Source organism: Hipposideros armiger, unplaced genomic scaffold (assembly GCF_001890085.2).
Source record: "Hipposideros armiger isolate ML-2016 unplaced genomic scaffold, ASM189008v1 scaffold_613, whole genome shotgun sequence".
NCBI lineage: Eukaryota > Metazoa > Chordata > Mammalia > Chiroptera > Hipposideridae > Hipposideros > Hipposideros armiger.
Window position 1 is genome coordinate 904,987 of NW_017731963.1, and position 15,727 is coordinate 920,713.

The 15,727-nt window shown below is 43.5% G+C and overlaps 1 protein-coding gene across 2 annotated transcripts in view; it reads right to left on the minus strand.

Annotated features, from left to right (window-relative positions):
* The window catches only part of CTNNBL1 (catenin beta like 1), a 167,093-nt gene that overhangs the window by 104,176 nt on the left and 47,190 nt on the right, over positions 1-15,727 (minus strand). For both annotated transcript variants that reach the window (XM_019625080.1, XM_019625081.1), the window contains exons 5-6: positions 10,598-10,695; positions 2,331-2,424 (exon numbers count right to left, since the gene is read on the minus strand). In XM_019625080.1, coding sequence (XP_019480625.1) covers positions 2,331-2,424; positions 10,598-10,695 — 192 coding nt within the window. The remainder of the gene's footprint in view (positions 1-2,330; positions 2,425-10,597; positions 10,696-15,727) is intronic.

The following is a 15,727-nucleotide window of genomic DNA, read 5'->3' on the forward strand; positions in this document are numbered from 1 at the left end:
AACCTGTGGGTCACGACCCCTTTGGGGGTTGAACGACCCTTTCACAGGGGCAGCCGGGTACTCGTATGTGGGCATATCTGCATGTGGGCCTGGAGACGGATAGAGGAGCAGTGTCTCGGTTCCTAAGACCATCGAAAATATGTGTTTTCCAATGGTCTCAGGCAACCCCTGTGAAAGGTTGAGAACTGCTGGTTTAGAGAGAAGCGGCCACGCTGGCAGGGGTAACTGTCAGCCATCAGAATCCAACATCATTGGTCCTGCCATCTCCTACAACAGCCAAACTGCTGCTTGATAGCAAAATTAAAACTTAGGAGGCAAAAACAAAAAAGTTATTGCGTGACTATGATACTAAAAAGGTGGGATATTTTTAAAGGAATCACTTACAGTCCCATTCTAACACAGCCAATGCTTTCATTTCCTTCAGGGCCCCTATGCTCCACATCCCAGGATATGTAATTACACAGCAGATAGAGTTCTGTGTTCTCTGAGCACAGTGCCCAGAACACATCGGAGCTGAGCTCTGAAGGAGAAAGGGCTGAAGAAACCACCGCACCCCCTATCTCCTTCCTCACTCCTTTGCCCATGTCAGTCTCGCCAATGGCAAGTTCAAGAATGACAGGGCAGCCTCCTCAGGGAGTGGAACACAAAGCCTGGAGCAACAGCAACGAGACCAGAGATGAAGATCATCACCACACCTTCAATTACTACCCCATTTTCTAAGAAAATGAACTCATTCATTTTAATCAAGCCCTTCTCGTTCTTCTGCTTCTGCTTTAGATGGCTTCCTGTTGCCCACTAGAATAAAATCCAGACATCTTACCATGGTTTACAAGGTCTTCCATATCTGGACACACCTGACATCTCTGGTCCCATCTCCCACCACTTCTACCTCCTACTGCTACCGTCCATCTCTACTCTCCCCACAGCCCAGGCCCGTTCATGGCTTTGCAAATGCTACTCTCCTGTTCGAGGGTCCTTCTCACATTTCTCTGTCAAAATGCACCTGCCTTCACATTCCACCCAGTGGCCCTTCCTCTTCACGTCCACAGTGCTTTCCACTGACTCCTATCATGCCATTTGCTCCCCTGTGTTATCTTTCCCATCAGTCGGCCTCTTAAGAAGTGGAACCATGCCTACTTCATCTTTAATCCACTCCAGTGCCCAGCATAGTGCCTGACCAACATCAGGTGCTCGATAAGGGAGACAGGGATGACCCCCCTGAGCTGTTGGTAGGTGACCGAGCTGCAACTAGACAGATCTACAGCTTGCCAGGCAGGTGCTTTTTCCATTACATCAGGCCCTTTTAATTACCATCAGGTAAGACTTTTGATAAGCGTTCCGGTCAGCAAAATTCAGCATTAGGCTGACAGATGGCAATGCCAAATTCTGGCTGTAGATTAGGGCCAACCCCCAAATTACAGATTATTGTGTTCTCTTTCCCCTCCCTCCCTAGGTGCTATGTCTTCCTCCTTCTTTGTGATAATCCTCATGGAAGAGAGTATAAAACTACAAGAGAAATCTGTGGCAGACACAAAAGTGCTGAGAGAAAACCTAATCTCATCAAAATTTCTGCTTCTGCTGGGCCGCGTTCATTTCTCAAGTTCTGCTTACAGATATGTCACCTATGGTTTTATACGACAGCGACTGGTGATAAAGAGGACTACCCAAAAGCACAATTTTAAACAGGCTATCGGTTTGGCAACTGTGCAAGGGGAAAGACTGGGGAGATTCGAGGAGGAGGTGTAGGAGGGGAAATACTGCCGAGGAATCCATCGGAATGAACAGATGATGAAGGAAGGGGCAGCTATGTTAACGGCAATATTTCAGCTCGCAGTTTACATGGCAAACTACACACAAGAAGCGAAAGAAACGCTAACTCTCAAATCAAATGCCCTCTAAAGACACACAGTTGTTTAAAAGTTTCTAGTTCCACTGAAGGGAAGGGGGAAGGAAAACCAACATAAAGGGATTAAGAAATTATAAAATATCCAAAGTTCCCAAAGCAAAAAAAAAAAAAGAAAAGAAAAGAAAATCACTCTACACAGATTTCATCCTAACTTTTGGAGGCCAGGGCCTGCTGAAAGGAGCCAGCAGTTTTTGTCCAGGAAGGTGAATTTCTGCCTTTAGGATCTATAAGCCAAACCAAAGCTGCAGTTACATGAAATTTACACAAGGTCTTCATTTCTGAAAAGGCAGTTTGGGAGAAGGGAAAAACAAAACAGAACAAAAACCACTGCTGTTGACTCTATCATGAAGGAGGAAGGGACATGAATACCAAGCCCCAAAACAAACACCGAGACTCGGGGGGGCGCTGGGCGTGCTGCTCTCACCCAGAGTGTTGTGGACGCCGTCCGCCTCTTCCTTCACGGACTCATCCAGCCGCTCCAGGTTCTGCACAAGCAGCGCTACCACCTGCCCGTCCACCTGCAGCCACAGGAAAGCACAAGGAGAGAGGGATGCGTGTCATGACATTGTCCCCAAAATGTTCCCATTCCCGTTCTCACTTCTCTACTGAATGAACTAAAGAAACCATCAGCCACCCATGGTTTACACTGCTGTCCCATCCCATTGTCCCCGTGGGGCCATGAAGTGGCTCTGAGGCAAGGGAAGGGCAGGCATCGTTATGCTGACCTGAAGACTGAAGCTTACTGGCATCTACCATTCCCCTACCCCCTTACCCTCTGGTAACCACTATACTATTGTCTGTGTCTATGAGTTTTTGTTGCTTCATTTCTTTGTCTTGTTCTTTTGTTGTCTGGGATCAAACATATGGTGATGGAAGGAGAACGGACTCTGGGTGGTGAACACACAATGTGATATACAGATGATGTATTACAGAATTGTACACCTGAAACCTATGTAACTTTACTAACCATTGTCACCCCAATAAACTTTAATTAAAAAAAAAAAGATTGAAGCTTAAGGAGACAAAGTAGAATTTAAATTTCCAAAGTGGGGAAGTAATGGGACTAGTCCGCTTGAACCCACGCCTTCTGAAATCAAGTCCAGCGCTCTTTCCAGCGTTCTGTGGCATCGTTTTTTAAACACTTCATATAAATGCCATCTTAAAGTCAGGCCAACAGATCAGTCAAGTCAAAAGCATGTCTAGACCACAGCACCAGCAGATGTTTAGTTGGTAACTTTACTAGCCACTCTTTACACTCGCCTCAAAATTTAGGTTTCAACTCAAAACATTCCTGACTTTCCATGCTAAGCTTTTATGAAATTATTACTTCTGATGAATTTCTAATTCCTTCTTGCAAAAGAGTATTAGCACAATAAAATGCCTTATATTTATATTACATTTAATGGATAAAAAAGCAATTCTATGTCTCTCATTTCATTTGATTCACACGACACCTTACAGGAAACTTTCAGTAGCCACATCATACAGCTGATATGCAAGAGGTTAGTGACTCAGCCAAGACGACACAGCTGCTGAGCAAAAACCAAGCTTCCTTCTTAGTGAAAGAATGCTTATACTGCTTCACACTATCTCCTGGCACAATTTAGGGAGAGTGCTCTCTGGGTAACCCCGAGGCACACCAAGGAAGGTTAACTAAGGAAACACCTAATAATCAAGAAGCAATGATCTATTAGGTCACACATTTCTAAGTACGAGACGATAAGTAAACCTGTATCGGAAGGTAAGATCTGCTGTGTGCCTGTGCTGTGTCCTCTTCTCACTGCCTCAGTTCCCTCACTTAGGAAATGGAAATACGTTGTAAAGATTAAATGAAAATATGAGGCATGCCTTACCCTGAGTCTGGTTCAAAAGTTAAGGAGAGAGTTAGAATCTAGCACTTTATGCCTTCTGACACCTGGTTATTCACTGGTCGTATCCCCCAGGGGCTAAGAAAAACTCAAGTTCTCTGAAGGCAGGCACCGTGCCTTCACTCAGGTCGATAGACTCTTCAAAGTCTAGAACAATGCTATACATAGCAGACACTCAGTAAATTTTGCTAAATTCAAATAAAATGATGAAACACTTTATTTACTGTAATCAAATCTTTATATATATTGCTCCATCTACTCTCATGTAATCCTCACAGCTTTTCCAGGTACGAAAACAAAGGTCCAGAGAGGTTAACTAGCCTGGCCAAAGCCACAAAGCGTGGGGCAGAAGGGACCAACTCTGGGGCCCTCTTTCTTCCCATCATACCCTATCACGTTGGCGAGGGGAGAAGAGAGGAGAGAGAAGGAAATGATCTCATTCAACTGACACCTCCCGAGCACCTGTGTACCCGGCATTCGTGTACAATTCAAACTGGGCCTGAGGATGGGACAATGGGAAGAGAGATGGATCTTGAAATAAGGCCTCTTTACTCTTTCTGTGTGAAACTTAAGAGAAGCATCTGGGCGGGGGGAAAGCTGAAATACTAACTCATTTGTGATACCTGAGTCACAAATGAAGTAGATTTTTCTAGGCTCTCCTTTATGACCTGGCGAGGAACAATGAAAAACACTAGTTGCATATTAGAGGAAATACCGATGCCAAAATTGAGAGCACCCATAAATACAAAGAACTGTTTCCCCCTCCTTGTATATGAAGGAGATATACAATCGTGCTCTCGAATCTCACAGCTAGCAAAAGCTTCACCAAAGAAATCCACTGCAATGTTTTCTTTAACTAATTGGACAACTTGGGTATGTGAGAGAAAACAAAAACATCTGGAGGAAAAATATGAACCATGTCACAGTGCATTTTTCCCTAAATCACCCTTATTGACTTATAATCTCCCTGAATCCTGAAGCAGCAGACATTGCAACTCCACTGGGTACCACACTGTCAGGTCTGCAAACTGCTTCACCAGTTCCAACTGCTGATTGCTGCTTTGTCTGCATTATTTGTCCCCTTTTACTTGATTCTTAGTTATGTTTCCCATCTCTGCTATCTGGAAAGCGGTGGGGATAGTGGCAGTAAGCCACACATTCAAATCCCAAGGGAACTGAGCAGTTATAGATAATGTGTGGCTGGCCGGAGGAAAATCTTTTTTCTTATACGCAAATCTAACTTCTAACAGACAGCCATTTTAAGCTTCCAAAGTGTGAAACTCTATGTTTAGCTGGATTAAATGCAATTTTATCTGATTGCAGGAGGGTCCAAGCAGTCAAAATACATTTAGCTCAAAAAATACCCTTGGAAAAATATATTATGCATATAGCTCTGGATATCGCCTAGTAAGGAGCATAAATTAGCATTCTGTCTTACTCCCTCTAACCCTGGGGTCCACCACCTTCATGCCTATTTTTTGGATCTGTAACCAAGTCTGAAACTAAAAACAAACCCTGCTTAGGAATGAAATCATCAGCCAGAGCAGTCCTAGCCTTGCAAATCATGACTATTTAAGCCTGACATTTTCTGATAAGTCATTGGTTATTTCTGCTCGTTAGCAAGTCTCCCAAACAATATTCCAGCAGATCCTACTGGGATAAAGTTCAAGGGCATGATCAGATATCCTTTTCCACTTCACCAGAAAGAATAGATACAAGAGAAGAGGAGGAAATAAAAAAGAGGCAGATGAGGGGGTTTGAAGGATGCACAATCTGCCAATAAGTTTTCTCAAGAGTTTAAGTTTTTCTACTTACTAGTAGCTCTGGAACTTTCCTATTTAAAAACAGTGATAAAAAATCCCCCAGATCCACTGAATCTTGATCAAACAGTAAGTTCTGAGGATGCATATGGCAATATGGTCATAATGCAAAGTTTAAGCCTGCTGAAACCTTTCTAGTAATAGGTTAGCTTCCACTCCTGCCCCTCCAATCCATTATCCACACAGCATGCTAAGAGGTTGTTGTTTAAAAAGGTTAGGCCTGACTATGTTACTACCCACTTGCTTATAATCCTTCAATTACTCCCCTTCACGCTGGCAATTCCACCCACACCTACTACCAAGGCCTGCAAGGCTCAGCGTGGTCTGGCCCTGGCTGTGGTCTGCCCCTCACCCCAGATGTGCTCTAACAGTACTGCCTTTTTTCTGATCCTTGAATGTGTCAAGAGTATTCCTGCCTTAGGTGCTCAGCACCTGTCCCGTCTTGCCCGTGGTCATTCTCAATGGCTGGTTTCCTCTGATCCAGAACTCAGGCCTTTCCTGACTATCTAACCTAATGTGATTTCCCAGTCAATCTACATGACATCACTCTATTTTAATTCTCTATGTAAAAGAGAATTGCTATCTATTTCCTTGTTTATTTACTGTTTCTTCCTACACTGGACTAGGAGCTCCACAGAAGCAGAGTCAGTTTTGCTCACTGCTATGTGCCCAGTTCCTAGAGTCCAGAATATACCGAGCACTCAATAAACATTGAATGAATGAATGAACAAATGAATTTAGCTTGGGAGCAAATACAGATGAAGGTGAGGATGTTAATAAAAATGAAAAGGGACAGAAATGATAGGATCCAGAAATGTATATAATAAGTACCCTCAGAGCAGCCGAAAACCTGCCAACCTGAGCAGCACAAATGTATCGCCAACGAGCCCAAGCCAAACTAACACAGGACTTCAAAGTTTAACATTTAATGGGGTTAATTGAGGGCAGGAATGGGTACGGAGGGCAGTCCCTTGGCTTTTCACATGAAAGCCACTTTTATTAAACTCTTTAGAGCAAATGATGGCTCCCGGGCCCCCTGTCCAGCGTCCCAGCAGAGCCACACTTCCCCCTCCTCTGGCTGCGACCCCTCCACCCAGCCTCACATGAAAGCCTCCCCCCATAGAGGCCAGTACCTGCAGCTCTGCGGCCCTTCCTGATTCTTCCCCATCAGAAGTGTCCTCCTCACTTCCACAGCGGCTTGCATCTCTCACGACCACTCTTAATATTCTGCCTTGTATTATTATCATTACTTATTTCATCCTTTTCTAAAAACAACTAAACCTCTATCCTACCATGTCTTATTCAGGCCCATACCCTTCAAATGTTTGTATTTGTTCAAAATGTTTTTTGAATATTTGTTGAAAGGAAACAGAATGTTTGTTGAACTCAACAAACATTCATAAACATTTCACTGCGTGGCAGACACTGACATTTACTAAGTACTTCACATGTGCCTTTAGGAAGATAATACCAGGCCTAGTATCTTTAGGGAGATAATGGTCAACATTTATCGGCTGTGTATTCTGAGCCAGACACTGTTCCAAAGACTTATTAAATATCTCATTTATTCCTCACTTCAGCACTGTGCAAACTACTACCATTACCCCCATTTTACAGGAGAAGAAACTAGCACAGAAAGGTTAGGTCACTTTCCCAAAGACACACAGCTGACAAGTGACAGGGCCTCTGCTCTGGCCACTCCCCTGACAGGGATCACAACTCAGGAAAGACAAACTTATAGACACATGTCTGTAAACTAATGTGACAAGGGCCAGGATGTACAAAGTGCTAGGGGAACACAAATTCTGCCGAGGTGATGAGTCTGGAAAAAACTCAGAAGAAGTAAGGTTTAAGTGAGGCTTTGAAGGATGAGTAAGAGTACTCCCAGTAGCCCAGGAGAAGAAAGGCTTACCAAGCTGGGGCAGATGTGAGCAAAGGCCTGGGACCACCGAGCACATGGCACGTTTGGGGACTAGTAAGTAGAAAAATGGCTATAATCTAATCACGGCTCTCTAGGAGTCCAGAGATTTCTTTAGAAAGGTATGCCAGAGAACTGCCACCAAAGCAGTATGCCCTCGCATTTACTACTCTTCAGATGAGCCTGTTGTCCAGGCCACCAAATCAACGTGTTACAAAGCACAAACATTCACCCTTTGCATAAGTAATAGCAGAGGATGCGAATCCAATTTTAAACTCCAAAGACGCCTGAGAATGCCAGGACAGCACTCTCTCCCCACAAATGTGCTATTCTATTGCTTAGGACTTCCAACTGGGAAAAAGACCAAGGCAATAACTGCAAACTGCACAGCACAATAAATTCTGCTACATGCCCTCTAGCCTCTGCTCATGCAATTCCAGGCCTCTGATATTGGCCCCAAATTAAAACTAAGAAGACAACTCAACCCTTGTAATATGAGAATACTTATCAAACTTCTTCCTGAATGCAGCACAAGTGTGGGGAAAAAAAACAAATGGAAGACCACCCATTGGTTCTGCTCTCTGATATTGGGTGATGGCCTCTGACTGGCTGTAGACTCGCAGATAATATATGGGAGTCTATGACTGTTCAATTGTTTTTGAATCGCACCAGCCCCAGCAACATAAAGCTGTAAGAGTCAAAATCTTAAAATAATATAAAAACAAAACAAACAGAAAAACCCTGCTACAGCAGCTACCGTATGGCTCTCCCAATTGGGGACGAACTGTTACTTTCCAAGCAAACAATAAAATCTGCAAGATCCAGCTTGTGTCAGTGGGCTCAGCGACACCGAAAACACAAACAGGGCTTTTGTGTGAACTCCTGTTTCCAAGGATGTTTTACAGGCAGCAGCTAGGCTAGCTGTTCCTCTCTCCTCTCCTCTATTCACACAGGCAGAGGATGGTAATTAAAATCAGCCCAGGGACGAAGCAGGAAGGCTCATTCAAGGCCACTGTAATTAACCCCTGGAAGGTAAGACTGCAAATGACATTGTGGGGACACAGTGAAGGAGCAAGTGCCACAGCCTTCCTTCGGATGCTCCTCAAAACAAAAGGACACCCCAACATCATCCTTTTCTTTCTGCACCGCAGTTCAAAGGAAAAAATAAAGGTCCCGAATTCTACAAAAGTGGAAGTTCACTCTAGGAATAAAGAAAAATGGCAATAGAAATTTTCATCATACTCAGTCACGAATGGCCCTGCTGGACTCCAGCCTCGCTCTCTGTAAGAGATAGTTCTTCATATCCAGTGGGTTCGCAACCCCTTAATTCACACCAAATGCCAGCAGCGAGCATGGCACAGGGGAAATTTCTAGGTGTCAAGAACCTTGAGAGAGAATGTGTGAGGAAGGGGTAGGCAGTGTAGTGACAGCATCTCAGAATCATGTGGGACCCCAGTCCCAGCCACTCTGATTCAGTAGGTCTTGGGTAGGGCCAGAAGGTAGCCTACCGAGCACCCCAGGTGCTCCCAGTACAAGTGGCTGCAGCAATCTACGATAAACGCTGCAAACTGCATCAAAACCAGTACTTATTAACATTCTTACCAGACAACAGAAAGGAAGAAAATGCAACAGAGCCTTCAGGGGGCCGATAGCTTGGTGGGCGGACAGAGCTCCATAGAAGTATCAGGGTAAGAGGCTGGACTAGACTCACTTCTGCCACCGACCAGCTGTGATGCCTTCGCAGCCTGGGAGCCCTCTCTGATCACCGGAGAGGGAGGGAAACAGGTGGTGGGGCAGGACCGGGGTGGGGATCAGGATATGCGGGCTCTAATCTCAGCCGTTACAGGGACTAGCTGAGGGACCCAGTGGAAGCCTCCACTTTGCATCCGGGTTTCCTCATGTGTAAACCGAGGCAAGGAGACTAGATCTGTTCACCTCACATACACGGAAACTCCTTTTGAGTTTCCTGGAACAATGGCTGAAGAACATCCAGAGGCCTTGCCTGGAATGGGCTCCACGAAAAGGAACGCAGAAATCAACTGGCCCTGTCTTCCACCGGTAGGGCTGCAGTTCTGGCCTGGATGAGCTGAAAGATTTGTTCTCATTTTTAACGTTCTCCAATTCTCTGATTGTAAAGTAATAATGACACTTGTCCTCACTAGCGCTTGGAATTATAAAGGCCAGAGGAGAAACGAAACATCTGTGAAATCTTTTTGTAAACAGGTCAGTAGCAACACAGTTGGAAGTAGAGGAACAGGGACATGGAGACAAAGAGAACACAGGTTCAGGTCCCAGCTGTGTGACCACGGACAAGTTGTTCCACCTCCCTAAGCCTCAGCTTCATAGCTGTTAATGGGAATAATACCCATCTGGGAGGATATGGTGAGGGTTACATGAAGTGAAAAGAATGAGAAAAGGACTGCTTACAGCAGATATTCAAAAAATGCTAGGCCTCGGGGGCCGGCTAAGTGGCTCGTTGGTTAAGAGTTGGCTTGGGAGCACGAGCTCTGAAGAGCAGGACCACTGGTTTAGATCCCACATGAGGGCCAGTGACACTGCCCTCTACAGCTAAGATGGTGAACAACACCTCGACCTGGAGCTGGGCTGCCATGAGTCGCCGGTCACGGCGTAAGCTGCAGTGGGCATCTGGCAGTGGGCGTGAGCTTTTGTGAAACTGGCATGAGCCACCGTCCAATGGCCAGCAAGTGACTGCCTCACCTGGGAAGAGCGCAATGATAATACCAACATGGGCCAGTGAAGCGATGTCCTCCACAACTAGACTGAAGAACAAAAGGACAGCAACTCGTCTGTTTCTCTTCCCCAATTCCCCAACACTGTTCCCCTCCCCCAATTCCCCAATGCTGTTCTCTCCCCCAAATCCCCAATAAAATATTAAAAAAAAAAAAAAAGCTAGGCCTCTACAACCCCTTCCCTAACACAGCTCCCAAGAATAAAGTGCCCACAAGTTGCATTGCTACTTTCTTACTCTCCTCACTCAGTCCAGCCTTGCCACAGCTGATGCCACTCACAGAGATGTCAACGCCATACCCAAGTCTGCAAAACCCCAGAGGGACGTGTGACTTACCAGGGCATCAATGAGTACTTCCGCTCCTTCTTCACTCTCGTGGAGCGTGTCTATATCTGTTAATTCCTGAAGCAGATCAACCACAGCTATGGATACATGTGAAAAATGTTAAGGGCACCACATACATACTGAAACGCTACTGATAATTTGATTCAAGTATTTGGCTCCCTTCTGTTTCCTTGTCAATCGTTTCATCACTGTTTACCTTTCATAGGCTCTGGTTTTATTAACATCCTTTTAACAAGGTTCTGCTCACAGTGGGTATTTGGTAAATGGTGTTAACTAACTCAGCCTCTTTCCTTGTGCTGCCTTCCTGGCAACTGGTTCCACAGATTCAGTGTATTTTCATAAATTTCAAAACTTCAAATATGATTGCTCAGGGGGTCGCTTTTCCAGTGAGAACTAGGCCAATGTCCTTAGCCTCGTCTCATCATTTAAATTCTTAGAACTCAGTATAATCGTCACTACCTTGTACGGTTCACCTTCAAAGGCATTAATGAATTCTGGGATGAAATGGCTGGTGTTCACCAAGGAGTCTGCAGAGACCAGGGCATGACAAATAGATTTACAGTGTAAAGGGAAGGATTTACACTGCACTGTGCTAGACCCCACCACCCTCCCTTCCCCTCAAATACCACACTGCTTTGGACATGAAAGAAATGCAAACAATGAGAATTAAACCCTAGGCAAAAAAACAGGGAGATTAAGTGAAAGAAAACATGAAGGAGAGAAACAAGGAGTTGTATTTGGAAACCGGATGCCAAAACTAAATCAAGTTTCCCTTCCCTCACCTTGGACACACACACACACACACACACACACACACACACACCCCTACTTGCTCCATCAAGCTGCATTTACTGAATGCCTTATGATGAATAAGGCACTGTGACAGTGATAAAGGCAAATCTATTCTTCTTTCTGGGCCTCCGTTTCCTCATCATAAAATGAGGACATGAGATAATCAAAGACATTAAAACATTACTACATACCACAGGCAATTACCAACATGTAAATGAGGAATGCAGACAACATGAACTGCAGACTTCCTGAAAAAGCAATCAAATTGAACTGGGAAATCAGGAATGATTTGCTAGATTGGTCAGAAAAGAGGCAACTAAAAAAGATGAGGGCAGGTAGGCTAGAAAGCAAAACAACAAGAATAAAAGAAGAAAGACTAGAATGTAAAAGGGCATAGGAAGAGGAAAAGAATGAGAATTAGGGAAGGGAGGGGAGAGAAAATTATAACTGGAACTATATAAAGGAGATAATATTTTGACAGAATAACTTAACAGCTGTGTGCAGGATGCACTGAAGTTTTGTGAGTGTTGGGGGCGGGCAGATGGGGGGCAGGATGAGTGGATAGCTGCAGGAGTGCAAGGGGGTGGAGGGGAACCAGGCCTGAAGGAGGAAGACCTGTTCCGAAGCTACAGCACACAAGAGTCCAGGAGTGAGACGAGGGTCAGAATCAAGGCAGTTTCACCAGGACTGAAAAGAGGAAAATAAAAGGATACAGGACCTGTTAACAAGAATGACAGGACTTGGTAACTGCCAACTGATATTCCAGGTGCTTCATGAACATCTTTTGCTGAAACATTATTTGAAGGTTCATTTTACTCATCTATAACTGACCAGCTAACTAACCATCATGAGTAAGTAATTAAGCTTTCTGTCTCTTATTCTTTCACTCTTTAAAGTGATATGTACCCCAAACATGGGAGGGCTATAAAGCTTAATGTTGTATAAAGAGCGTAAGGGTCTTTGGACAGAGCTCCTTCATGCTTATAACTTTTATTAACAAAGTGACCAGCAAGCTTGTTGACGCAAAAGACTGTGTATCACACTTAACACTTGATATCTAGTAAACCAAAATATACAAGTTGTTTGACTTAATGTTTTTTTTAAAAAAGCAAGCTACCAAATTAACCCCTGGAAACCCTGATGAGTAGGAATTAGTAGTTCTCCCTCTAAAGGCTGCAGTAGTCGCCATGATAATAACCACCGTTTTTAAAAGTCATCGTTATGCTGAGCGCTGTGCTGAATTCTCACAACGGCATTGTAAGTGTGATCCCCATTTTCCGGATGAGAAAGCTCAAGCTCAGAGTGGCGAAGTAACTTACCTCAAGGGCACTGCAATAGCAAGGAAGAACGTTTGGTTCATCTGATTCCAAAAACAATATTTTTGCCACTACACTTCCTATGAATGCAGAGGGGGAATACACACCAACTTGAAACAGGGCTATATTCAGGTAAATTCTAGCTATTGGCCCTACTGTACCCACAGAAAAAAGAACTGTGATTTATTAACAACATAAGTTATATGAAAGTTCCAGGAAAAAGAACAAAATGCTGGCAACTCCCCCTCATTCTCATCATCTAAGAAGCTCCTACATTTATTCTCTTAAAAAGTTCTTACATCGGAGATGTAAAAACCTTATTATTATCTACTCACGCTCTTAATATGCACGACATTTCATCTATTTATCCATCCTCCATTCACCCATCCATCCACTGCAGAGTCCGGCGTCTACAGGACAAGGATGTGAATCGGGCATGCAATAAGCAGTATCCTTTAAATAACACCATGCATGACTAAGTACTTATTAGCTAGTATGGGATGGTTGTGAATAAAACAATAGCCTCAAGAGATACGTGGGTTATATATGAAAGAACAATAGATAAAGAGCAGACTTGAGGACAGGAGTCATGTCATATCATAGTCATCTTTGCTTCCTATCTTTAGTGAACTGATCTGTCCCCAAACTATCACTATCCATGGAATTTTGCTACAGCCCCTTGATTTCCTTACAGCTTCGTTTCCTTGTCTGTTAAATGGTGGTAACGATCTCTGCCCAGCCTATCTCACTGAGGAACAAGTGAGGTCACACATGTTAAAGGCCACGTTACGTCAAAGTACTGAGGAAATATGAAAGCGCTAGAATACAGACTGTTAGCCAAGTCTTCCTACGGAACGGCCAAAGTCCTCACCGTTGCCTTCACTTTTCCTAAAGCCTCTCAAATCTAAATTCTAGGTTTTCGCTAAAAACAGCAGTCCCCTCTTTCTGGGTCACAGTGGGTGGGAAGATCTAATTTTACATTTCAGCTAGCTATGCCACAGCCATTCAAACTGACCAAGTCCTTTTTCAGCCTCTACACTCTTTTGGGCCAGATATCATCTTTTTCATTGTTTAGTCTAATACCATGCTCACAAATATGTCACATGAAACCTAGGAACTTTTTTTTTAAAAAGGGGAACAAAATGACAACGGCGGTGGCTTTATATAGGAATAGGATAAATGTCTTAACTTTTACCAAGAAAATCATTTCTTATAATGTTCCAGTGGCTATCTCCTTGTCTACTCTCCTGCCTCGGTTGAGAAGTCAAATAAGAAATCAGTTACCAGCTACCAGGTCTGGTAAACATCTCATCCATCCTACCACTAACTGATTTTACATAAATCCCCAACTTTCACCACACAGCATTTCAGCAAGGCAGTAATGAGTCCATAATTGTCATCATCAACTCCTGCGTAACGTCATATGACCCAGAAGACGGAGGTCATTTGAAGACGGGAAAGAGGAATAAGAGCAGAAACTACAGACAGACAGATGAACTCTCAATCTTGATGAGAAAACTCAGCCTGGGCTGCCACCCACCCAGCATTTCTTCACAAGCAGACTCCAGGCATGGATGATAGGTTTTTCCACTGTAGTTACAATTTCATTTCACAAGGTAAAAGGCTCTCCCGTCCAAGTATAATAGGAAAACAGAGAGCCTGTCTCTCTGTGAATTACTAAAACACAGTTTTTGATAGCCTATTTTGTCATGTCGAGTAGAAAGGCCACCCCACTCACTCCCTCTGTACCTGTCCACAACTGGGGCAATAAGCTAGTATAACAAAAAGTGAAATAGAAAAGAGCGGCTGGGCACAAAACGGTCCATAACCAATGGCTCTTGGAAAAAAGAGGGGTGTCCACTTCTATTTTTTGGATCTATATTATTTGTTTCTGAGCCTGATCCCACGTAGAGTCTTGGTACAGAAACTGAACATTAATCTTATTAATCTCCAATGAGTGTGTCCACAAGGAATGTTATTTTTTTTTAAGATAAAGAAGAACAAGACAGATAAAGCAGATAGCTTTTTTAAAAAGTCATTTCAAAAAGGCTTACTTAAGAAAAATGAACCAGTATAGATTCAGAATATATAACTGATTTAGGGGTAAAACAGGGGGCTTTAAAAAAAATATCTTTTTTCTTTTATTCCTAGACGAGGATGGTGATTAGACATAGCTCAGTTAATGCAGACGAATTTCAAAACACAAACAAAATGTTTTTTTTTCTCCTTTTGAAACAGCTGGCACAGAGCTACCCAGAATGAACCTGGACCCTTCATTTTATCCCAATCCTAGATCAAACTAATATGAGGGAGAATATGCACTCATTCTACATTTATTAAGTACCTACTAAGTGCTAGTGGGCACTATAACACCACAGGGAAAATGTCTACAGCAGGCTACAACCTCCCTAACCGTCTAGGGACATGGGATTCACCTAAAACTCATAAACAAGATAAAAAATTACATTAAGAGGTCCTTTTCCTAGATTGCCATTTAGGCACTTTTTTTTTTTTTTTACCTAACCTGACTTTCATCAGAGTATATTTAAATGGCTCAAAAAACAAACAAACAAACAAACAAAAACTCCAGGTGGTTTATTAGTACAGATTATCAGGGAAGTCAGACTATAGATGAGAAACAAGAAGTTAAATTCTTTTCTGTGACTTTGATTCTGAAAATATCAAAATGAGACTAGCTCCTAGCAAAACAACAGCTTGAGACACACAAGTCTTGTTAGACAGTACATATCGGAAAACGCTGGAGCAAACGCCCACTCCCTCCCAGTCCAATTAGAAGAAAGCTCTTAGGAGGCCCCAACTTTTCCCAGCCTTAATCCTGCTCAATAACACTGGGCCTCTAACTCATGGCAGCCCTGACTATTGTACACACCCTCTGGGATAACATGGTGTGTCACAGTCAGTTTGTTCCACTTTAGCATTCTCAGACCCAAACTGTTCAAGTTCAGTTGATCCCAGCTGATCTAAAAAAAAAAAACAGCAAAAAAAACAACTT